The 26,299-nt window shown below is 37.2% G+C and overlaps 1 protein-coding gene across 6 annotated transcripts in view; it reads right to left on the bottom strand.

Annotated features, from left to right (window-relative positions):
- Positions 1-3,264: 3,264 nt before the first annotated feature.
- Positions 3,265-26,299, bottom strand: part of rols (rolling pebbles) — a 73,356-nt gene continuing 50,321 nt past the window's right edge. For 3 of the 6 annotated variants that reach the window (XM_066300196.1, XM_066300199.1, XM_066300198.1), the window contains 13 exons: positions 15,185-15,367; positions 10,997-11,151; positions 10,007-10,229; positions 9,825-9,953; positions 9,493-9,597; positions 8,747-8,974; positions 8,450-8,689; positions 5,909-7,828; positions 5,255-5,521; positions 5,055-5,198; positions 4,778-4,985; positions 4,121-4,316; positions 3,265-4,067 (listed from right to left, as the gene is read on the bottom strand). In XM_066300196.1, coding sequence (XP_066156293.1) covers positions 3,783-4,067; positions 4,121-4,316; positions 4,778-4,985; positions 5,055-5,198; positions 5,255-5,521; positions 5,909-7,828; positions 8,450-8,689; positions 8,747-8,974; positions 9,493-9,597; positions 9,825-9,953; positions 10,007-10,229; positions 10,997-11,151; positions 15,185-15,367 — 4,283 coding nt within the window. In that variant the 3' untranslated portion in view covers positions 3,265-3,782. The remainder of the gene's footprint in view (positions 4,068-4,120; positions 4,317-4,777; positions 4,986-5,054; positions 5,199-5,254; positions 5,522-5,908; positions 7,829-8,449; positions 8,690-8,746; positions 8,975-9,492; positions 9,598-9,824; positions 9,954-10,006; positions 10,230-10,996; positions 11,152-15,184; positions 15,368-26,299) is intronic. The other 3 variants (XM_066300197.1, XM_066300202.1, XM_066300200.1) reach the window with 3 other exon arrangements.

Consider the following 26,299-nt stretch of genomic DNA (forward strand, 5'->3'; position numbering starts at 1 on the left):
TCATAAGGCAAAAAATTTCATATTGCGCTTTTTATGTTTTACGAATTTCGAGTGGCTCTCTCAACTTATTTTCACATAGCCATGAATTTTTTATATTACATTAATAACAACAAAATTGCAATATTCTCTAATGTCGGTGGCGAATTTCATTTCTAGAAGTGTCTGAGTTTAAAAATTTTAAGTAATAAACTACGACTATTTTTTACCTCTTTCTATACTTTACTAATTTTGGTAAACAACTTATGTCAGCTCCCAATATCCATAAATAAACAATTAATGTTTGTCAAAATCTACAAATTTTCAAAATTCTGAGCGATAAGCAACTGTTTTTTTCTTAATATATTTAGACTTTTTTAATTCCTTCCGCTGCTGCCGTATTTTTTGTGTTTGTTGTTGATTCTGACTATTAAATTGTGTTCTGATTAGTTCACTTATTTGATTCTGTTAGTCACACCTCAAATACATTTTCTCCAATTTCCAAGGAACTCCATTTTATAGTAAGCAAGTATCTACTCTAACATGTCGACCACTTAAATTTGGACTTTTTCTACGTTCCAACATTTCTAGCCCTACTCAGCAAAATAAAAGAAGTTGCATAATTGGAATAAATTTCCTAACATCGTTCTGGCAAAGTTTAAAGCTTTCTTAATAGAAACATTTCTCCAGGTTCAGCAGAAAACTTTAAAGTGAACTTTCGGTAAATTACAAAACTATTCTTGGAATAAACTCACTTATGTATGTCTAAAAGACTCGTGAGAAGATTCAGCTTTACATCTCTATAGGAAGTTAATTTAGACCTGCCGGATCTTGATCATTTTCTTGTTAATTCTAATTAAGGCTAGAGAAACAAAGTTACTGCCGGCGCATTGATTTCCAGTAACTAAGATTAATTAGTAAAGATGAATCATTTTAATTAAATTCAATATTTTGGTAATGAACATGTTGGTACAAAAATCTCTCCTCACCCTTTTCGGTAAATATTTAGAGGCTAGATAAGAAAAGTTTTTTTTATGACTCCCTGTTACTCCTTACCTCATTCGTTATTCAAGGGGAGGGTCCAAGTGGCAGATAAAAAATTAATGCTGATTTTTGGGAGTCTAGGGTGTAAGATGTCTCCCGGGCAAACCTCTGTAACAAGGCTCGGTGTTAATTATTAAATTTATAGTACCCAACAAATCCCTGCAAATAGTAATGATTACGAATCATAACCCCGAAGGTATTTAATTTTAATTTAAATTGCAGATTCTGCTGCAATATTGACCATTTGTAAATTATAAAATATGGTATTTAATACCATAACAAATAATGTTTGCAATGTATTATGTAGCCTATGATATGAAAATTTGCGGTAAAAGGGAGTAGATATCAAAAATGGGTGATATCATGCCGCAGAGGATAGAGAAATCTAAAAATATTTTAAAAGAATTTTTTATTGCTAATTAAGAATTATAAACAGAATTGGACTGTTAGCTCTTAGATGGTGCTATATCTTTTATGTAATAATAAACAATATCATCAAAAATATATATTCACCATTATATCAAGAAATACCAAAATATACGCATACATATTTAAATATCATATTGAACTAATATGACTAATATCTCAAATTTTGAATAATTCTTTAAGGGTTAAATTTTATATAAGAAACAATGAAGCACCAGAAATTATAAATTGTTTTACTTCGGACTCTATGTGTTTACTGCGGCTTTTACTGTGACATCCCTGGAAATCCATTAATTTGAGAAATTGTCCGACCCTCTTGTAACACCCTTTGAATGCCTACATAAGACAATAAACTTGACCTAAAATATGCCCTTATCTTGAGCACGGAACTAATCTAATCTCCACATCCAAAGGGACGTAGCGCAGCACCTCCCTTAAAGGGTCCTTGCAACTCTCCTTTCAAGTAATTACATATTAATATTCAAAGGCTTACTCTGTGATGAGGCCTTACCAAAGGTTTTCTTTAACAAGATACTCTAAAATATATTTGTCTCTGAAATTGGCCTTATCCTGAAATAGCAATCGATATGCAGCTCAAGTGGGCTCTCTCCAGAAATTTCTGAGGAGAGAAGTGTTTTGAATGCCAAACAGTTCTCCCAAATTAAATTTGATTCACCCCGAGGGTAATTGGAAAGTCCTTCGATTAGATCCAAAAGCGTTGATTATTTGTGTGCACAAGGTGACTTAAAGGAGGTCTGTCGAGTCACTATGGCCTTTAGTAATCGAATTTGTGTTAGAGTAGTTATTTTTTTCTTTTAATTACTGAGATATAAAGACTGGGTCGTGAATGTAATCATGTTAATTGCATTTGATCAGGCGTACCAGACAGATTTTTCCACATATTATATATAGGAAAATGTTCAAATTTCTAAAATCAAAGTTTGTAAATATAATAATGCAAAGGATAATAGAGGCAACTCCGGGTAGTAAATCAGATTCAGTCACATTACGTTTGGATACGACAGGATTAAAATCATTGGTGTAGATTCTCTTAAAGGGCATTTGGTATTCTTCGGAAATATTAACATTTTCTGTTTAACACTGATGTTTACTTCCATCTAAGGATGGCCTATTTTTATGTCAATTTCCTGATTGTCTAGATACCTTTATGTTATTACTTATTTCAATATCAATATGGAGGCTAATAAGCGGACCTTTTGCATACAAACTTGCAATAAAGTCAATGGTGTAGCAATTCCAAAGACGTTGTTAAAGTGAATTAATGTGCCAATTTGAGGCAAATTAGGCGAGACTTATAAAAGAGCACTAAAATCACTGGTGCCGTCTCCTTAAAGGAACGGTGGATTTTTTAAAATTTAAACTAGTAACTCAGGCTGTTTTTTTGTAGTTTTTTAGAGTATTTTTGAAGATTTATGTCTTCCTCGGCTTTTTCTCATGGAAATCTTGGTTTTCTGAAGAAGAATTTGATATAAAATAAACAAATATTTAATTTATAAAATAATACTAATTCAATGACTTGGTTTCTCCAAAGTGATGCATGAAATCTTGGAAAAATTGTAATATAAAGTTTGTTAGTTATTATTGATATTTTCCTTTTTAGGTTTCTCGTACGTAAACCAACCTCATTGTGAAGTTCCTTCACCATTTTGTCCATAAATATCATTGCCCACATTAAAACAAATACTCGTAACTTTAAGGCCGTCAAAATAATGATACATTGACTGTAACCGCACAGCTAAATTTTCACTCGAAATTTAAATTTCTTTTCGAGGATTTCAAATAAAACAATGCGAAAAATAAGTCTCAAAAAGCATTTCTCTATTCGTATCAAATAACAGACTCAGTGAAAACGTTACAAATTTCAATAAATACAAAATATATCGTCACACACTTTAAATGCAGGTTGACTGCTAACAAAATAAATTAGTTAAATACTGAGCTTATCAAATGATGGGCAAGAAAAGTGTACTAAACGTCGTAAAGTTCCTGTTAAACTCGTTAAAACTTGCTCATCACAGATAGGTATTTTGGAACTTTCAATTATGCACTTAACAGGAATTTTACGACTATATATTCATTATTTAACTTACTATTGCAGAAAATCGCCGATATCAAATGATATAATGATAATCTTAAAAAATGCGAGTATGCCTATTACTTATAACACAACACAAAATAAAAACTCCCAAGGAATGATTAAATTAATAGACAGATAACAATTGATGTAGAAATAAGTTATAACTCGCAGCTAAATATATACAAAAAGTACATAATATTCACAGTAAAAATTAAGTCAGTCTTGTCCACACAAATAATTACTGATGATGCAAAGTATCCACGGAAATTGCGTAAGTCCTGTGCATCATCATTCGATTTCCTGGAGACATCTTATTGACAATCTCCTCTTGGAGGTAGGAAAGAACCTTCCTGACTTCAATATTGTGGCTTGGGGCTAATTTCTGTGCTTCCTGAACATCCCTAAGGGCACAATCGTACTCTTTCAAGTCTAATCTTGCTTTGGCCAATGCGTAGAATGCTTCATAAGACTCTGGCTTCATTGCGACGGCTTCATTCGCTAGTTCAATGGCTTCTTCTGGCTCCTGTTTTTAGAGATTTTGAAGTAATTTTATTAAACGTTTTTCAAGGAACTTACATTAAGCTTCCTTTTGCATCGGGAGAAGTTTAAAAGGAAGTTAATTTGTAGCTGATGAAAGGCTTGGTTGTGCTCTCCTTGGTCGTCTGTAGGGAATTTTTTGAGAGCGTATTGATACCTATGGGCTGCTTCTTTAAGGCGGCTCTTTCGGTATAAAACATTTCCGTCTTCCAGGAGCTTGTTGAGGAGGATTAGCCTGCAAAGAATAGAAAATTAAATGAAGGTACTTATCTAGAAAACTGGATTGAAAGACATTAGTAGAGATTCTCAAGAGTTAAGTTGGAAATTTTTCCAAAAGTTTTCACTGTACTTCACAACACCCGACGAAAATAATTAGCATAAATTCCTTAATGAGACGCTGGAGTTTTTTAACTGTAACGAAAACTCTGTTTTCATTTTCTTGGCCTCAGTTCTTCATGAACATATCTCTGTGGGTATTTTGTGTTAAAACTCACGCATAAGAGAAATAATACGGTAAATACAATTACTGATCAATATGGCGAAGGAACAATTTCACAACAAAATTTTCCCAAATTCCATTGATTAATGTAAAGTTCGTCGAAAAAGATTCCTTTGCCATTTGGTCTACAAAAGCTGCTCCTCTAATTGAAATGTTAATTAAACTATCACCAAAACAATTGGCTTATACGTTCTTACATTATATCGGGTTTGCCTGTTGCCATGGCCCAAGTGGCCGGCCCCAACTTGGCCCCTTTTTTTAAGAAACACTGAACCACTTGTATGTTTTTGCACCCAATTGCTCTGTCTAGAGGCCTCATTCCGTTGATGTCCACATGCTCTATCACAGCACCTCTATCTAGGAGAAATTGAACCAGCGTTGGATTTCCATTATACGCCGCCAGGTCTAGGAAAAAAGAAATAATTTTTAACTCATCGCTGAAATGAAATCATAAACAGGAGTAATTATAAGTACCTAAAGGAGTTCTTCCAGTCTTATCGTTGTGGTTAATGCCAGCTCCTCTCTCTACAAGACTCTGGGCCGCCTGGATTTTCCCTCTCAGGCACGCCCAACATAAGGGAGTCAAACCTTCCTTATCTTCCATGTTGACATCAGAGCCTAGAAGCTCCTTTGGTTAGAAGAAAATTTCTAATTTATGCTATAAAAAAGCGTACCTTTATCTAAGAGTAGATCGATCACTCCCAAGTGGCCTTCGGAAGCTGCCAGCATTAAAGGAGTCCTCCCAGATTCATCGGTTTGTTCGATAGCTGCATGGTTTTGAATTAGTCTTTCTGCTACTGCCCAATGTCCTTCTTTGACTGCTATTAGCAGTGGTGTAACATCTTTCCTGTTTTTTACGCAAATACTGGCTCCCCGGCTTAAGAGGGCTGAACACACTGTATGGCATCCATTGGCTGCCGCTACGGTAAGGGCAGTTTCACCTACAAATACAAAAGCAAATGGAGATTATGTAGATTGGCTAAATTTTGATTGTCATGAAAGTTAAGAAGAGACGTAGCTACCGTGAAGAAATGGCAGTACTCTTGGCTTAGCTCAACTACCTAAAATTTCCCCATGCGTTACTTCAAAAGAAATAGAGCAGGCTAAGTTAAAATTCACAATTTTAGCTCTGTAAAGGTGAAGAAATTGCGAGAGTTTCCGCGTTAAGTCAGTCGTAAAGGTCGACATGATGGTTAAGTTTAATTTTGACTTTGAAAAGCAGTAAAATACTAAGGAAACTGATGTGGACTTTCACCAAGCTTTGAATATTTTCTCCAAAGGTGAAGAAATAGTTTATTCCTACTGTGAAAGTGAAGCAACATACTAACCAGTTATCGAATCAGCCATGTCTGCTGTGACTTCTGCCATATCCAGCAAATACTCCACTATCTCCGTATGCCCTTGACCAGCAGCAGCGATAAGGGCTTGTTGTGCAGCCTCAGCAAGCTCCACGTCATTTTCATTCTTCAATATCCAATCACAGGCCAACAGGTATCCCACAACATTCAAACAACCGTTCCTGGCCGCGTGCACAAGTGCACAGTAACCCACAGAATCTGCGTGCCCAGGACTGGCACCTGCTGCTATGAGTTGTCGGACAACGTCGCAATGACCTTTGGACGAAGCCATGGACAAGGCTGTTTGACCTTGATTGTTTGATAGTTCCACCTCAGCTCCAAACTCCAAGAGAAGTGAGACCATTGGGACGTTCCCTTCATTGGAAAACATGCAAAGAACTGGGGCTTTCCCCAGGAAGTCTGTGATATGATTCGGGCTGGCTCCTGCGAGCAAGAGTAGCCTGGAGACCTTCACATTGGGACTATAAATATTTCTCAAGTGGGAAATTGAAGCAGAAACGTTCTCAGAACTTTCAGTGACCCAATAGGCTTGCAAATCCCGGGATCCTAACGTTGTAAATGTCATATTTCTATAGACATGAGCTTTGAGGATGTGGTGGCCCAATTCCAGGGTTTTTTCCGCGTCTAATGGGGCCTGGACTCTGGATAGCCGGAAGGCGATTCCTGCATGGCCGGATCGAAGATCGCAGAGGAATCTTGTAGCCTCGTTTTCGTCCCTCCTGATCAGCCACTCCCTGAAGGAGGGATGGAAGAACATGTAGGTGTTGTCCAAACGTTTGACTAAAAATCCTGAGAGCAGTTTAAAGCGCTGCAGAAATTCCTTCCAGGGGATCGAATTGTCGGTTAATAGCGAATTGACGGAGTAGAATATTTCCAATAAAGTGAGAGGATATAGAGCTGCGAGACAGACGCTGAGAATGTGAGCGACTTTCTCGAAAGAGCGTATAGTGGGGAATCTCAGGTTGAAGTGGAGTAAGTAGATCTGAGATAATGTTACTGGTAAAACTTTGTATCCTGAAGATTTGGCCACTAACTGTCCCCGTTCTAGAAGATCCAGAGTGAGCTTTGCAAAGAGAAAAGATCCCTGGGAGAGGCTCAGTAAGTGCTGGGAGAATTTGTGCTGAGACACGCTCCCGCTCTCCAGTTTACCATTATGAGACAACGTCACATTGCTCTGAATACTAGGGCTGTTCTGCAGTCTAAAATTGATGTACCCCAAAATATCCTTCTGTATATTTTCATTATTCACAGCATCCAAACTAATTCTGGTAAAAGGAAACTGCTTCGTTAGCTCTTGCAAGTTTGTTCTCACTGTAGCCACTACCTTCAACCAAGAAGGGAAGTTCGGCACGTGCTTCTGTAGGAACGTAGTGATAGTATCCCCGTGATCAGGCCTATGGTATTCTGCATCACATAAAGCATCCACTAATATAGTGCAGTTGACACTCTCAATCTTGCCCACCCTCCTTAAGGAGGCCAAAGGCTCCAAAATTCCAGCAGTAAACGCTCCATCAGGATTAGTTATGCACTCTTTGAGGGAGAGGACGTTCTGTAGGGTTGGCTCGTTGAGGAGGTATTCCCGATAGGCGACCAATTGGGGAGCCTGGCATAATTGGGCAGCTATTGAGTGGATGAAATCCGGGACTAGACAGGTGTTGTTATTGTCCGCTTGGCAAAAATGATAGGCTACAATGCTGCTCGCCAATTCTCTGATTTTTTCCGATACTAAGTCTATCGAAGGAGGACTTCTTGATCTCTCAGGGGAATGTATGGATTGGTAAACCGGCTCTTTTCTTCTTCCGAAACAACTATACTCAACTAATTGAAGAATAAGGGCGGTTTTGCCAGTTCCAGGACTGCCTGTTACTAATATTCCAGGGCTAGATGAATCTGCAAAAAGGGCTTTTTAGTGCCGCGTATTAGATAGGGGAAAATAGGGTAAATAGGGTGAATTGCGGCTTTCAACTGTCCAGAAATCGTGTTTTTCAAATAGTACACTCTGTGTATTTTTACATATTTGAAAAATTCCTTCAATATACTCAAAATATTCTCGATGTGATTTAATGTTGAACAGTGGCGTACATTTCATGCGATTTGAGTCACATAAAACACTTAAAGACACCTCTTAACCCTAAGAGAAAATGGTTTATGACACTGAAATTTCACGGAAAATTAATCTAATTTCTTCCTTATAGTAAAGAGAAAATATTTCGTATTAAAAGTGCCGGAGATTCTTCGAATCCACTGGCTTCCTCGCAACTGAACTTGAAGAAACAATTTTAATAAGAATTCTCAGAGAAAAAGGTCTACGCCACTGATGTCTTACCCAAAATACATTCAATTCCTTCCTTATATTAATAATCAATATAATCTCATGCTAAACAGTGGCATATATTTCTATACTCCATTAAAATGAACACAAATTCAACTAAGCGACACCTCACTACTTACGTTGGTCTACCCGCAAAAACCCCACTTACACTATTGCATATCACTGAAAATTTGACTTACCAATAACTTCATCCATTTGCTTTATCAGCCAGTGTCTCCCCAGGAAAAGAGGATCAGGCTCTTGGAGGGGCACCTCAAAAAATAAAGGCTTCAGCGTCAACTGCGGGGTTCTATATTGAGCAAACCGAATCTTCGGATCGACGGCTCCCTTTAGGGCTATGCCCCCTCTGGCTGACCTTCGCACGCACGTTCTTCTATTCTTGAACATGTTGAGATCTTCGATTTGACCTGGCTGAGAAGCTACAACAATTTTTCATTATTATTGACACAAATTTACACATGTTGATGATAACTTACTAGTAACACTGTGTCGTCTGCTAACAGGGCTGGAACTGCAATTGCTTTGTCCAGACATGGACATGGACATAAGGGAGGCGACACTGTCTGAACTAGGGTTAGTTCGATGAGGATCTTGGTCTGAGCTACCCGTAAGGGTTGATACTGGACTGGTGTTGGTGGACATCATGGCTGAAGTTTCGTAGCTTGCTAGGGATGAGCAGGATTCGAGGTTATAGGATGGTCCACCTTAAATAATTCACTATTTAAGTTTTAAAAGAGAAGGAAACTTAATGACCAGGGTGATTGAAAGTGACCCAACGTTGACCATTCTCGAGTCAAAAACAAATATGGAGGCAGGTCCGGATCTAGCAATACTTGACCAAAATTTTGAAAGTTGCGAAAATACAGACAGCAGGAATATTTCAGTGTTAACTTGAAATTGAATTTGATCATTTAAGCGTTTTAAAGAAGGAAATGGACTTGTAGAAAATATTGTGAATTATGAAAGTGCGGAAAAAAAGAAAACAGAAAGAGACGAGTGGGCAAAAGGTAGATTTTGAAATTCAATTTCCATTTCAAAATATCCAATAAAAAAAAAAATCGAAAATAGAGATTTCTGTTTGGTTTTAAGAATTGATTCCGCTTTAAAGGATTTTTAGAGGTATTTTAGGGAGGTTTTAATGGATCTTCCCCGATCTCTTCCTTTTTGTAGGTTTTAAGATATTCAAATTTTCGGCAATTTTCACAAGTGATTTAATACCTACCTTTACTTCTTCTAGCTCCATCTCCAAGTAAAAGGCCCAAACGCATGTACATATCATTGTCTGAAGTTTTTTTGACTGACGGGGATTTCATTGAGGCCTCATCATCTGAAACACAAACTCCATGAGCGCCAAAGCTTCTGCATCAAAAAAATAATACATAATGCATAAAAATAAAAAAATAAACATGCCGGACTAACAAAAAAATCTACCAAGTTGTTGGTGTCAACCATGCCAGACTATCACTCAACGGTGCTTCTTTGAGGATTATTGAGAAGCAAATAGGGGGGGTTAAAAAGAGAAAAAAAAAACAACACAGAGAAATTAGGCCCTGCCTGATGCTATAAGTTGATTTAATCCGGCCCTGTCGCTGTTGGTTCCGGCATTCCACAGGGACCGAATTTTCCCCAATACCACACTGGGCCAGTGCTTCGACTCTGAAGTCACCGAATTGCTCATTGATGCTACAGTTCACAAAAATAATTACTTATTCCTTACCGAATATCACAAAACTAACCTGACATGGCTCCATCGGTCTGTTGCCTCCAATTTTTGCCGACGAAGGGACTTCTGATTACTTTGGGGCTCAGGAAAAACTTTCTGCGGGATTGTGGAGGGGTAGGGCAACTCTGCGTCATCACCCCATGGTCCGCCCTCGGTCTGAAGTTGCTGGGACGGGTTTTGGGGAGGTTCTCGGGGTGGCCAGGGGCAGTCCGATGGGGAGACTTGTCGCTCCGGCTCTGGAAACCCATTAAATTTTAATGGCGAGAAAAAAAATGGCTATTGATTAACCCGAACGAAATTAAAATCGGCGAATTGCAGATGTTACTGTGAATAAGGATTTTAACGGTAATAATTACCAGGTAAGACCGAAGATCGATGAACAGATAAAGCGATTGAACATTACTTATTTTCTGGTCCATTAACCTCATTTGGGTAGTGAAGGAAATTAATATCAATACTGAATTCCTCCTCAGCAACAACTAATAAAATCTGCTGGTAATTATCGGTTGGGACAAGGTTGATTTTTTATGGACCTTAAAAGTCACCGACTCAATTTGCAAAACAGCCGTTTTTACTGCACAAATTACGCTTTCCCTGATGTTTCGCATTTTTGTATAATGCACTTTTAAAGAATGCTAAGTGAATAAGGTTAATTATTGATATACGGGCCGGTTATTGCTCAAATCATGCGATAAAAGTGCGGCGATAAACATCAAAATATATTGCGTGATGAAGGTGGAGAGAGATCAGGTTTCTGAGTAATGTGAGGAATTTGCAGAGAATTCCAAAAAATCCCAATAATACGTATCTCGCCTCCATTTTATTCGACTTCTATGATTCAAACAAACAATGATTTAATCTTCGAGCTCATTTATTACGGCCACGACTGGCGATTATTATTCTACAGCACATGTGTTCGTTTTCTCGTGGGAAACAAACAAAATTATTAAAGAATAATTGTTTGGTCTTGATGTACCAAATTACGGGACGGTTCCGATCGTACCTTCATGAGGTTGGTGAAATGTCCATTTGTCTTCACTTTCGTCCTAGATTGTTGTTTCTCGACGTTTTCGATCTGCAGTGTGGGGGCGTCTCCATAAAGGGTGATTTCTGAGCCCCTGAAACCGTTGCATTTCAGGTCTGTTAGGTTTGGACCGTCTGGAACAAGACGTTTTAATCGTTAGTCAATGTAAACCTAAAGAAGTAAGAGAGTACGTAAAACAAAAAAAGGTATCGAAAGTAGCTTTTTCGAACGCAGTCGGTAAAACAATTGAATGCTCGCGTATACGCTCCGCGTTAAAATTTTGGCAGGTACGTTCCGAACTTCAAATTTATTTTCATACATACATATCTGGCAGGGACAACGTTTTTTCACTTTTACGTGGTGTAATAGTCGCAACAATTGAGTAACGCGTTGTTGTCAGTTTTAGGCACAAATCGTGTATGTCGACTATAAATTCAGGCACCTCGTCTCCTTAAACAGTTTTTGAAAGGTTCTTACACGGTTAACAAATTTTTGGAATTTTTTGCGGTTGCTCCAAGCGATTGTTCTGACGTCCTGGAAACGTGCGAAAACCTGGAAATTTAATCTAGTGAGAAACACATAGTTGCGGCTTATTACTGTTTAATCTCTTTAGAGTTTCGCGTGGGTGACAGGGTACGATTTCGGGTTCGCAGTCACCAGCTTTGGTATCGGCCAGCAAACTTTCAATAAATAAACTCTTAAATTGCTGAAAAAGGTAATTCACTCAAGGGCTAAATTAAAGCGCCCCCTTGAACGGTTTTTAATTCGTGACTTCAGTTTGGAGGAAATTTGTAGGGATTTTTGATTTTCTTTTTGATGTAGCAGAAATTCGAATTTTAGAAAAATTGAGAGTTCGCAAATGCGATCGCTACTGTCGGTCTTCACTCAGCTGATACACAATCCGGGAAAAAATTTAATTTCCAAAAAACGTGACGTCGGTATTTTTATAGGTAGACCCCTCGATATGGTACTTATTTTCAGTTATTTTTTCCCAGAAAAGCGATTTCCACTGTCAATTCTGACGTAGCGACCACTCAGCTTAAAAAAAGTTAAAATTTTGAGGCTCCGAACCTGTTCCATCTTATCCCATTTTATATACAGTTCCCTTTATAAGCTTTACTTTGGGAGACTCATTATACTACGAGAAAGCTATAAAGAAAACGTTTGGTCCATGGACTAAATATCACTAGGAACTGTAACAGACCAGTAATAGGGAAGTAGCGAACTAAACTTGTGCGACCTCAGAAACAGGCATATATGAGGTATTTTTTGTATACATGTGAATTACTGTATGTTAGAAGATTTATCTAGAATGTACCCAATAAATGAGTTTTCTAGGACTTACGTCTTTGTTACGTTCACAGTGAAGAAAGTGTGAGGTCAATCTGATCAATTATTGTTGAACAGAATGAGTGGCACTTTATCTAATAACACGGAAAACGGCGTGAGAATATGCAAAGTGGTAGTGAAAGGCTGCATCACTTTGTGTCTCAAATTATAAGAAATATTATTGTCAGTGATTATTTCCGGATTTTCCCAAATTCAAAATGGGGTTATCGGCAATCGAGCCCGATTACACTTATATGATAACGACTCCTTCACAGCCAAGATATGCAAACAAATTTAATCCTTTAGGCAAATAAATAGGCGTAGTAATCCATTTTTATTATGGGAAAATAGTGATGGGAACTTTCTTGGGCTTGAATGACCGGAAATGGTAACATTCGTTATGGGAAATGTCGCAGTTTTCCTCTAAATTTATGCCCGAAACACACCTGTGCATGAATTCCGAATGACCGAATGCAACTGATTTTGATTATAGCTAAGTTTTACATATATTGTTAATCTTTATAACCAGCGGCGTAGAGAGCTTGCACGTTTTCTCAAATATGAAATTTGAATAACGCGGTTTGGCACGCCTCTGTACCATATAAGCGCGATAGCTTTTTCTGATTATAACTTATGGGAATTACGGCCGGTATGTAGACAGTGACGGAGAGTGCCATTTTCGATGACAAACAAATGACACTGAACGTCACTGTTTCTCCACGATATAACAATGAGGAACAGTTCCAGTCGGGAAAATTGATAATGTAATTAAATCAATCGCACTTTAAAATAAAATAACGGCAGGGGCGTAGCAGAGAGTGACTTCTAAATTTGATAGAAGGAGCTTCACATGGTTTTCCTCGTGTTTCACGCGTTCGTGAACTTTAGGACATCACAGTGCAGTTTTTCTTACTACAATTACATCTTTTATGGGCTCTATTCCACGTAATTCCGTGGAATGTCCTTTTTACACGTGAAATGTCTGCCAATAGTAATTTTTAAACTGCCGACATTCTTCCAAGTCCCCCTCTGGGATGGTCCCGCTTTCACGATAATCTCAGTACGAATTTTCCTGTCTGCAGCTGATTTTCATAGCAATTGAGGTTTAGAGTGAATCAACTTTTTTAGTCTGTTTCAATTCGCTGTGACGTCTCCTAAACCCCATCAAACACTGTCCGGATTTCAAGCCAGTCAATTAGCCAGTTTTTTGGAATTAAAAAAAAAAACTTTCATCCTCTGAAAATCAGTGCAGGGGCGCACGTTTTCCTAAACTTTCCCAAGTTTGTGTTTTTGAAGGCAATTTGAATAATTGCCTCGAACATTGCAACATTAAGTTGGTGCGCCTCTAACTTTAATCCGATTTCCTCGCGTTTTTTCGACATCGCAGGGACAATTAAACGTCATATACCCTAAAAATTAGTGACGTAGCAGCCCATTTTCAAGGGCGTTAGTGCTTTAAAGCCTCCAATTTTTGAAATAAACTGAATAAACTTGAAATGAAAACATTTCTTGACCGTTTTTGCACCGACTCTGGACGTAAACCGGTCAAACAGTGAACATTTTTTGAACATAGCTCGCACTTACAACTATCATGTTCCATTAAATTCAGCGTCTTATTACGCCGTTCCGAAGCCAACAACTTGAAATTGGCTATTAAAATTTTGAAAATTTTGCTTGAAACAGGTTGGAAATCTCGCCTGTTACGCCTGTGGATAGAGTAGACATTTACGGCTGCCGCATCCCATTGAGTTATATGCCTCAGCCAGGCTTCTTAAAATGCGTGACTTAAAAAAAAAATAAAATTTGAATTTTGTCTATGGCCTCTTGCAAACCTAGTTTGCTGCACCTCTGTATTTAACCCAAAGAAGATGCCAATTCTAGTGGGTATAATAGACATTTGCTACCATTAAATTTCATTAAAGTCCCTCGCGCAGCACACTTTTTCTGATATGGAAACTTTCCGAAAAACTTATTCAGATTCCGAAATTTGGAAATCTGTCAAATAGAAATAAGCAAGTTCGCCGTGCCCCGCCGCTGGTTTTAAACTCGTCAAAAACAGTTGTTGATTTGTGTCACGAGTCAGTGGCGTACCTCGGCTTTGTGAAACTGATGCTCATAAGGTCAATAAACAAAAATGCCGACAACTTTACCGAAAGGATAATACGTATGTTGAAATAAAAACAGAATGTTTAATGGGTCCCATGGCGATTACGTTCCGGGTTAAGTTGGTGGTACTTTGACCTAGGTGCCTTTACTCAATTCCGTTTACAAATCTATTCAATTTTCCGAAATATCGTCAGGTTCATCAGGGCACCATACGGATCATACGTGTATCATTAAGTCGAGAACTGTAATATTAGTTGGGCATTACCATTGGTATTAGCGTGCATATATCACTCTCTCAGATAAAAAAACGCGCAGTTGATTGACTTGCTGTTAGGCAGGAATATGCAATTATTCCTGCGGTATGATGTGAATAATTAATATGAATCGAGAATAAAATGGAGACCAAGGTTATTATGCATTCAATGGGGCCATTTACAGCTTCGCGTTGTCCAACGACCTAGAAGAAATGGACGTGATGAACAACCGCTAAAATTGGTCCCGTGCAAGCAGGCGGCCGGTAAGTGCTAGCGCCTCCATTTTGTCCCCAGAGATGCATTCGGTAAGCAACCATCCCCTCGGCTTTCGTGGCCATAGTTTAGTGTCTCATTTCCCATAAAGGAGAGGACTCACGACTGTAAATAACGTTACGTCCAGTTGTTCTAGGTCGTTGATTTTGCCGGTTTTAGGATTGCGTAATTGCAATTTTAATTATTAGTTTTATTGTTTACTGACCTTCAGCGCTGTTTAGGGAGCATAAGGGGCATATTTCATTGGTGAACAGGCAGGAATAGCATCTCTCGTGTCCGCAAGTGTCGATCAACCGCCTCTTTTTGCCCTTATCAAAGGGCATCTCGCAACTTGGGCACGTTCCTGTGGAGGTTTCCGAGTCCAGAAGTCTGCGAATGGCTGCCAAGTCTGAAAGTAATAATTATTATTCAGTGCTGAATCATCATAAAGCATTTTCATTTAATTGGACGGCCCCGGTAGTAAGTCACCGATGTGGTGACTTCGGGTAGCGATCTTCTTGGAAGTGCTTTAAATCGCTCTGACATTACGCAGGATTTAAGTTGTTGATTATCCCAAAACGAAATCACTTTTATAACGAACTGTAAACCGGCCATTTCATTGCGATTATTGCTCACATGGAGGACTTTCACCAACCTGAAAAAAAAACCGAAGATGTTGTGGTGACTTTTGTTCGATAAATTTCGGGATAATTAGCCATCTAGGCAGGCATTTAAGCGGCTTTATTGTGGGCTAAAGAGCATTAAAAGTAACAGGAACTCTTATTTTATGGTTCCTACTTGTACCAATTGAAACATGCCTACCAACAGTTGGGCACAATTTATGGCCTTGTTACTTTTATTCGGCTTTAAAAAAAACGAGCGGGAACATAAACTGTCGACGGGAAAATGGCGGCCGCAATCACAAAAATATCACCGGAAATTTATGCGACTTGGTACCGACGGTACGGCCAATCGAGCATGGGTGGTTTCAAGCAGTTAAAAGTTCGAGTTCCGGACCTGTTGTTCAGCGATTAATTACACGGACCTCGGGAGGAAAAATCGAGATTTACTTCGAAATATTGCTGCTAAAGATCAAGCAAATATAAGAAGTTTTAATGGACAAGTCTTGGAACTGAAACTGAATTTAAGAGTTGGATTTGTCATCAAAAGATTCAACTGAATGAGGCTCTCCTCTGGTTTTCTTATATGTAATAATATTCGTATCTTGAAATCCCCGACTAGGTAAGAGTTGAAATTTGGGTATTATACTAAAGTGGAGGGGGGTGATTTATTGGTTCAAAAAGTTTTCATGAAAGTGCGGTTATACCAAAAATTCATGTCAACTCGCTTATTTGCAATGGAACATCCTGTATATTTCATCAAACTTCCGTTCTGGGGAACATCGCGAACATTTTTCGTGTGCAATATTCCAAACCTACATTTTGCGGTTTTCGAGATATTCAGAATTTTCCAAAAAAAAAAAAAACGAAAGTTGCAGCCATTAATGCGTTTTGCAATGAAATTTTGCGCTGTTGTAGGAATGCAAATTGCTTTACTGTCCTTGGATCAGTGAGTTGAGTCATGCATTTTCACACAGGATTTTCAAAAAAATAGCCCAAAATCGTTATTCAAAAATTTGAAAGAACTCCCATTTTATAAATAGGAACCTCCCATTTTTTAACAATATATTTAACATAAAAAATAAGTATTAATTTCTATTCAGCTGTCTATACCCAAAACATAACCGTTTTCATTTAATTTTAGAAAAACACTTTTCAACGTTCAGTGCTGTACTTTAAGTGTGACGACACTCGTAAACTATACAAAGGAAGATTTTCTCAATATTTTTATCATTTGTGGTGGATTAAACGAAGTATTAACCAGAACGCGTCACGCATTTGGCATTCGATATCCAGAAAAAACGAAGCCATCACGAAAAGCTCTTAAACGCATAATGGATCATTTTCCAACTAGCTGTTGATGACGAAATAATTGAAAATGCAATTTGCGAATTATCAAAAACCACATTAATGGCTGCAACTGTCATTTTTTTTGGAACATTCTAAATATCTCGAAAACCGTGAAATTTAGATGCAGAATATTATACGTAAAAAATATTCATAATGTTCCGCAGAATCGAAATTTGATGTGATATACTGGACGTTCCATTTAAAACGAGTGAGCCTACTTTCATTTCCGATGTAACCGGAAGTGGTACTTCCGTGACAATATTTTTAATGGATTTATCTTCACTTTCAGTATCACTTTAGTACCATACCCAAATATAAACCTTTTCCTAGTCATAGTTCCCGAGATCCGGATAGCAATAGTCGTGGAACGCCCTGTATAAGCACAGTTTATCCTACAAAAAATCGCGGAAACGTCTCCGGTAATGTATGTGACTAGTTCCTACGTTACGATCGATCGAGATGGGGCGATTTCAAGCACTTAAAAGTTCGAGATCCGGGCCTGTCTTTCTATTTATTGGGAAACATTCCCGTTAAACATCGCAGAAATACAAGAAGCTTTAATTGGCAAGACTCGAACCCAAAGCAAAATTAAAAAGTAGGAGTCTTTTCGAAAGGTTCAACTGAGCGAGACACTATTCGTTTTTTTTTTTTAGAAGTCAAAGCAGACTTTATTCAACAAAAAAATCGCAGAAATGCAGTGCTTTCTTAAACTAGGGACTAAAGCCTTTAATATTAATACTAACATGTTTAGGGAAAAATCTTTGAACACGTGGGTTTAGTTTTCAAAATTATTCTTTTTTTTAATATTACTCGTATTGATGACGTCGTCGCTGTCCGAGATATGACGTCATCGGCCGTTTTTTTGTTTTTTCAAAATGTAAAACAGCATATTTTTCAAAGTAAAATTTACAAAAAAAAATGAATATTTATTAAATACGACGTTCGAACCGAGCTCTATTCACTGTGAAACAACAAGCAGGATGGTAAATAAATTCCTTTTGAACATTGTCGATAACGCCTGGAGTTATAAATCGTATTTTTCACGAATCCGTCTTTTGAAATATTCCAAAGTTAAGAGCTTAATGAAATACACTTCGCTATTAAAAAACAATTATTTAGCGTATTCCGTAAAAACGCGAAGACTTAGTTATGAACACCGTAATACCATTCAACAGGTAATTAAAAATTGCATACCCTGGTAAGTTAAAAAAATATAGCATTGTATTGAAATTAATCAAGTTATAGTCACTTAAAGCTCTTATTTGATTAGTTCTAATTTTTTCACATCCTGTATAAAATGGCAAGTTCATCATGATTGGGATATAAAACATGATCTGTTGTTACGCTACACTGTAAATTACACTTGCACAACTTAAATACTTCTTAAGTGTTTAAAACATGAAAATTTGGTCAAATTTTGATAAAATTAAAATTATTTAAAAAAACTTTGAGTATTAGGTATAGTAAACCTTATTAAAATAGACACTTATTTTGATCGGAGAATCAAAAAATGCAATAATATACAGAGGGTTCCATTAAAAAAAAACACAACTTTGATACTTTCAGGGCTTTTGGGACACCCTGTATAATATAAAAAATAATTTTTAAAAGTAGCCGTAATAGATCCCCATAAAGCGCAAAAGTGAAACCTCTTGAAAGCCTCGTATTTTAGCCACAATATTCGGCGCCGTATAGCGTGAATAACCCTGTATATAAAATTTATTTCTTCAAAACAAAGAAGAAATGGGCTATTGACCCTCTTGGTCTTTCCGCCTATGGTTACAGCCTGTATACTATTTGTTAGAGATTACATCCATATGTTTTTACATGTCACCATAGGTTTCGTAGAGGGTTTTGTTGGGGAACCGGAACTGCGCTTGCGTGGTCTGTCCAGTCAAGCAAAGTGGTGTCAGTAATGTCCAGTGGTTAGGGTTGTTCGTCCATTTCGTCCGTATGTGTAGCAGTCTGTCTGTTATTCTTTTCATTTGTGTGCGTTGGTACAGTAGATCGTTGGATGGGTTGCATGGTGGGTTCTCGGGATGACGTATGTTGGTAATTAGTCTCAGTGCGATTTGTCCCGTCGCTTGTATATGCCGTTTAGTTTTTCCTGTGGAGTTAGCTCTTATTACGTGTCCATAGTCCAGTAATGGTCTCCAGATAGATTTATATATTTTTGTGGCTGTCTTTGTGGACATTCCCTTGTCTTTGTACGTCAGTAGTCGAAGGTATTTGGTCCTTTTCTTAATTTCTGTCCTCATGTTTTGTACGTGCTTTGTGAATTTGAGTTGGTGATCGATTGTTATTTCCAGGTATTTAATGTGTTTTGATAGGTTTGGTTGTGTGTCCGTCTGAGATTATTGACGGTGAGTTGTGAGTGATTCTGCGGTTTCTTAGTAGAAGTTGGTTTTTTGCTGGGTTCGGTGTCAATCTCCATCTGTAGAACCGTTTTATCGCAGCGTCCGTCAGAGTCTGTAGTTTTTCCGCTGTTTTCGTAGTGGTTTCGCCGTGAGCAATGAGTGCTGTGTCGTCCGCGCATTGCAGTATGTAGGCAGTTTTGTTTATTTGATTTATATTGGTAAAGTTGCGTTCGTATACGTCATGGCAAAACACATTGCATAAAAAGGGCGATAGAGGCGAACCCTGTGGTAAACCTCGAGTGGAGGAGATTGGAAAGGAGAGAGTAGAGTTGATGCGAACCTCAAGTCGTCTGTTTTCCAGTAAGTTCTTTATTGTATAGAGAAAGTATTTTGGAGTTTTTAGCTTGTGGAGTTTATACAACAGTCCTCTATGCCAGACACTGTCGAAAGCCTTATTAATGTCCATGAAAAGACAGGCTGATGTTTCGTTTTTCAGTCCGGTGGTTTGAATATGGTTGGTCAGAACAAAAAGGGGATGGATCGTAGAGTTTTTTGATTTGACTCCGAATTGATAGATTGGTATACGTTGTCCAATTTCTGTTTGGAGTCTGTTCCGGATAATGTATTCGAAGACCCTACTAAGCACTGGAAGTACTGTTATAAGTCAATAGTTCTGTGTTTGAGTGTTGTCAAGTTTGTTTTTTGGAATGGGTATAATTATGCCCTTCTTCCAATTCTCGGGAATGTTCCTTGCTGATTAACCAGGTGTTCATTGCTTGTCTAATTATTTCGTGAATTTCTGGACTTATGTTTCTTCTGAGTTTGGCTTTGATGTTGTCGTATCCCGGTGTGGTGTCCTTGGTGTGTGTCAGTGCTTCGTCGTATTCTGTGTCATTTATTAGTACAGTGTTGCACTCGCATCCGTCCTTAAAGAAGTTGTTGAACCAGTGTGTCACTTTTTCGAAGTTGTCTTGATCGAACTTAGAGTTGTCCAAGGGATTAAAAGCTTTTTGACAGCGTCTTGCGAATGCGTTGTCTTTGTCTAGATCTGAGTGTAGTTCAACGTCGTTTTCCTTTCGAGAGGTGGTGTATATTTTTTTTTATATGATGAAAGTTTTTTGGCCTTCTTCCAAAATGATTTTCCTCGGTCCTCCTCTATCTCCTGAGAGGCCTCCATCCATTTCTCCTGTCGGCATAGGTGTATCAGCTTCTTTATATCTTTATTGAGGTCGTTTAACGTTGTTTTTAGATTTTTGCCTTGGGTTTGTGTGTAGAGTCGGTATAGGTCTCTCTTGTTTTTTTTTTAATCTCAGTATATATTTAGGTAGTATGTATTTGTAGAGATTCATTTTTATTATGGGGGTTACGACTAATATTTGTTTTAAAACATGTTTTTTTTTTTAAACTAAATACATCCGATGATTTTTCTCAAAACGTGTTAGTTTTAATATTGATGAATTTATTCCATATTCTACGAAAGCACTGTATAATATATATTATGGGCAATCGACTCCGGATTATTTGATACTAAATTATTTTAAATAATCCATAGCCGCAGTAAAAGTTTAATTTGAGACCTACTGATCAGAGATTAGTTACGTGACGCACGGTAGGGTAAATCTAGATTTATTTTGCAAACTTTTTGTTAAAGGTTAAGCAAATATAAAAAGCTTTAATATACGTGTCTTGGACTATAAGCTGAATTTTAATTTAGCTCCTTAATTCCGCCCTTTAGAAAAGGAATTATTTTCGAAAATTTCGATTGAATGAGACTCGCCATTGGTCTGTTGACGGGAAATGTTAACAAAAATCAAGGTTCTCAAGGGCGTTCTACAAAAAAACAATAAAAACATTATCAATTCGTGATACGAATTTTAAAATTTTTAAGTAGATTACCAACTCTCGTTAGAGATACCCATGGTTTTGGATATTACAACCAAATCGATTAGTTCAATGCTGGTAAATATTAGAGATTTGTTTTGGAGTGAATGCTCGAAGCTTCTAAAGCTGATATACCCTAAAACAGCCCAAAAACTATCTATTTCATTTTAATCTTGTTACGGCTTTTCCTCATTATTTGAAATATTACTTTTATGCATTTTTACTCGTTTTGCTGCATTTTTGTCTGATTTTAAATTACTCTCCTAATCAGATTAAAAGATTAAATCTTTATGGTTTGACCAAAAATTTGAGAATTAACTGGAACAATTTTTTTAATACATTTTTGCTATTATTCGAATTGCTTTCTCTTTTTTCCTGAATTTTAGTTTTTTTTGGTCTGATTATCTGGCTTCGAATTATTTTTCCTCAATTTTTTGAGCTCTCGCCGAATCTTCCAGTTTTTGTTTCTCTCACTTTAAGTCTTACCTTGTTCTCGAACTGTTTTTTCATCATCACTTTTCCTTACTATCTCTTATTATTTCCTCACGTGTTGAGTACATTTCTCCCCTTCTAAAATATTTTCCAACCTTGAATTTTTCACTTTTTCGCCGATTCTCCTGAAATACGACAAACGCTCCAGGAGTGACGTATCAAAACGCTTACATTCATTTAAAATGTAAATATCTCGACATTCTCGAGGGAATCTCGAGATGAGTTTAAGGAAATAGAACGTACTTAAGCTGAATTGTGAGAACTTAGTTTTACGAATTTAGGTAGTAACTAAACCGTTTGAAACATACCGAATTTAGGAACTTCAGCCAGAGAGGAGGGAAACTGAACCTTAGTTCGAACAAAAAAAAACGCAACAGTCCAATTTAGGAATTTCAGTCTTTGAAATGAAGTTATCCTCGTAATAAGGGCTGAAACTTTGGCTCAAAAGAAGAAAAACTATAATAATTTAGTAAAATTTAGAGGATGTGCAATGCTTTGAGACTTGATTTGAGCGAAGAAGAGCTGACTTTAATGACTTCACAATTCTTAAGTTTTGGGGAGAAATTAGTTTCTAAGGTTCAAGTGGAAACTTATAAACGAATTTAGATAATTGAATTTTCAACGTTGAGGAATAATTTGGAAAGTTCCTAATTTAAATAAATTATTTACAGTTCACAGTCTTTCTAAATTAGAGACTTCGCCCAATCTTGGTTTGACTGCAGACGAAGATGTTCATACGAATTTAGCGTCGCCGATTTCAAAGTTTCAAATAGAAATGAGATCATGCCCGCTCTACTCTAAATAAAGAGAAGTAATTGAAATATCCGAAATTGGCTTTTATGCCTGGACCCCAAGAGATTCAATTTACTCTTCCTCCTGGAGTCAAGTAAATAATTGAAGTGTTAAATATTGAGGTTGATTTTTCGACAGGTTAGTTCAGGTTCATTCAAATGCTCAAGAGTTTCCGTTCTCGCCTGTTGATTACCCGGAGACATCAACAGTCTGGCGTGTGTTAAAATGCCACTGAAACAGTAACGCCAAGACATTTTACTGTACGGGAATTGCAATAAATTACGCATCTAAGTGCGCATTTTGATAGCGACAATTTTTTCTTGTGGTCCTTTTTAGGAGAGCCCTGGCTTGAACTTGCTGAAGATCAATTACCGCCATAAAGCCAACGTTAATTCCGTCCAGAATCATAAATTTCCGACCTAACCCGGTTTAATAAACGTCAAAACAGGATTTATTAGCCCCAGACATTAGTTTAGGACTTTTTCTTCGCTATTTATTGTTAATAGTTAAAGCGGCCCAGTCTGCGTGGCGCTGCGCCTACTGCCCTGCGGCTAATCCTGCGCAGGTGACAGTGATGAACGACCCGAACGGCTCGAAGTGAGCGGAAAATCGAGGCCACTCTGTATTGCATTATTTCGCGCTTAAATCTAATATCGGGAGAAGCTCTTCGACAACAGCTTTCACTCAAAAGCACAGAAAGTTCCCTCAAGTCCTACTGCTGTTAATTCCTTATTATAGCTCTCAATCAATCAGCATATTGATTATGCGGTGGTATACAGTTAAAGACCCACGCAGCATGAGAATTTTTTCAAGATTAACGGCCATTTCTTAAGGTTCTATGAAATAATTACCATATTAACAGAAACACCTGCGATCGGTGAAGCATAACCGATTTTTCCTGCAAGTTAAGTTAATTTTCTATTAAGTGTGTCAAGATATATGTTGAGCTGCAGCAGTCTGCAGTCGATTCTTAAATGTAATTTGACGAGAAACGAAGTAAATATCTCAACATACAAATTTACCGCAATTAACGAAACCGATAAATTAACACTAATTTGCGGTAATAACGTTATGCGGTAATTTATTAAGAGCATTTCTTTTGTTAACGCGACTAATTAGGTGAAACCTTAATTCATGTGATAAAAACTGAATTGACCGCCTGTCCCGGTCAGTAATTTGGTGTCTCGAAGAGTCAACAATAGTTATTGAAAAGACAATCGAGATGTGTCGTAATCTCAGAAGAGAAATGCCACATGTGGGAGTGTCTGCTCTTGCAAGAGGAGCTCCAGATCTCTAATAAGTCCCTGGGAAAGATCGGTAGATAGTGACGGCAAAATGTGAAAGAGAGGTCGAGGCACCCACACACCTCGGGTTCTCTCTCGGTACCACTACATGATTAAACAGGCCGAGATTAACGGCGTTTCGGTTGAAATCGTAGGATACCTTCACGGAAAAAAATTTAAATCATTTGCGGTAAGCGGTGATTCAAAATGGAGATTTCGTGAGAAGTCCGTTCTTTTTTCCACCAAATTGATGAAAGTAGAGATACTGCAATGCTTACAATAATTTCCGAATAGAATCAAGCTCTAGTAGGGTTTTTCCAAGGGTGAACGCTCCGAAAGTTCTATGACTCAAACGTAAGAATTACTCATCAGTTCGCATTTCTATAGTCTTGGAAACTTGTTACGGAACACCCAGTATATTATCGACTAGGGGCAAGCCTAAAGAGTGAAATTTCATGGGAATACATGTAAATCGAGGCTCAAGTTTCCAGTCGAACCCTAAAAACTAAACTCTCTAAATCCGACTAAGTTAGTCCTTTTTCACTTCAGTTAGGCCGAGAGAAATCTAGTCATAATCAACTTTCGATCCTTGATTAAGACGTTGTTTAAATATGAAAGTTTTTAAATTTCGATTCTCTAGATTGTCCGAGAGTCCCAAAACTGAACTCTGTAAATTCACCAAGACAGGAATATTTAGGTTTGCCTCTACATCTCCCGAAAAACGAATTCTCTAAATTCATCAATACAACTTCGTATTTGCTTGAATCTCCCTTTGAAATTTTGTAAGTGCTTAGTGGTTCTTGGTTCGGGCACGGGGAGCAGGTGAAAATGTCGAGAAAGTAGTTAACTCAGCGTGAAGAAATATGTTAGAGACGCAGATATGGAGAAGAACACTTAACAGCTGAATAAACAATAACAAAAAGCCATAGAATATCCGGGAAAAAAATTTTAAGAGAGAGAAGAGGAGTATATAGAAAGTTCAGAGAAGGAAAGTTTTTAAGATTTATAAGAGGAATTTAGACTCAAACTCAAAAAACTTAAAAAAGGGGATAAAATAAAGGATAATTTTTAAAGCTTTAGAAGTTCCAAACGTCCATCCCAAAAACTCCTGAATTTATTAGTACGCCACTGAAAATATTATCACGGCTCAGTTTGAGTCAAAATTTAATTATATTCTTGATTTTTGAGTTTACTCAGTTTAGTTGGAACGCTTGAAGCCCGTCTACCTATAAATAGTCAACATGACTCTGATATGCAAAATCTGGAGCGTCACTAAAGACACTGATGATTTAGCTAAAGCGTTTATAAATTCGATTCTGGCTTAGACGATTTTTTTTATCCCGATTTTTTCAGAACACCAATGAAAACGTTTATTTTAAGGAAAACATTGAATAAATCACAATATTGGATTTTTTTTTTATACAAAAAACCAGGGGCGTTGTTAACAAAGGAAAATAATTTGAAAAAAATTCGTTTCAAGTTTTCTTCAATTCTTGAAAATATCTGACATTTAAAATTTTTTACGGCGCTACTAGAAATTTCAATTTTGAAAAAACTTTAGTAAATACATCGCATTATTAGAGAATTAATTTAAAGTTGATTGTTTTGACAAATTTTACTTTATATCTTGTCCAAGATTAAAATGTGACTTTTTAATTCCTAATTTTTGAGACTGTAAAATTTAAAAGGAAAAAATTCTTTTCAATATATGTAAATTGATTAGGATTTAATATGAAAAACCAGGGGCCACTCTAAAGAGTTGATAATATGAACAAACTTGCCCTAAGTTTGTTTTATTGCTGGAAAGTTTTCTTAAAATTTCTGATCATTTTGGAACGCAGTGGAGAAAAGTAAATCTTTGAAAGAAAACATTAAGAGGTCAATAAATACATCGTAATGTTCGAAAATTAATTTCGTTAAATATCAGAAGTTTGACGCGATTCTAAGGTGGTTTATTCTCTTGGCAAAATCTACGCTAAAGTTGGTTCAGGATGTGAAACAACTTTTCGAAATTCTAGTTTGTCGAAACGTTTCCGAAAACGTTCATTTTGAGAAAAATTTTTCAATAAACATTTTCAATATTATAAAGTTGAATAAAATTCAAAATCCAACACCAGGGGCGTGCACGGTTGACAATTAGACAAAACTCTCTGGACATTTGAGTCGAGGGTTTAAGTATTTTTCATTTCTCAATTTTTTAGACCTCATTAAAAGCGTTCACCCTGATGCCCGTAAGATTCAACCCTGCATTGATAGGTATCCGCTTTTGAGCTTCGAAAGCACCATAAAAGTTCCTCAAATTAAATTCAAGATTCTAAAAGCCTCAAAAATGAGACGTGTCTTCCAAATTGTCAATTCTCTTCAAATCAGATATATTCGGCATTATCAATTCGGTGAAGAACATACGGGATTGGCCTTTGGGAGCCGGCACAATCTGAATACGGAAAATTACAAATTTAACATATTAGCGCCCCCCGTACTCATTTAGGTACACCTGAAACTAGTCAGGTGGTGCTATCTATTAACAATTTTAATAAGTGATTAATTGTTTTGAATAGCTAAGTAG

The sequence above is a fragment of the Euwallacea fornicatus genome, chromosome 36 (genome assembly GCF_040115645.1).
Source record: "Euwallacea fornicatus isolate EFF26 chromosome 36, ASM4011564v1, whole genome shotgun sequence".
Lineage (NCBI taxonomy): Eukaryota > Metazoa > Arthropoda > Insecta > Coleoptera > Curculionidae > Euwallacea > Euwallacea fornicatus.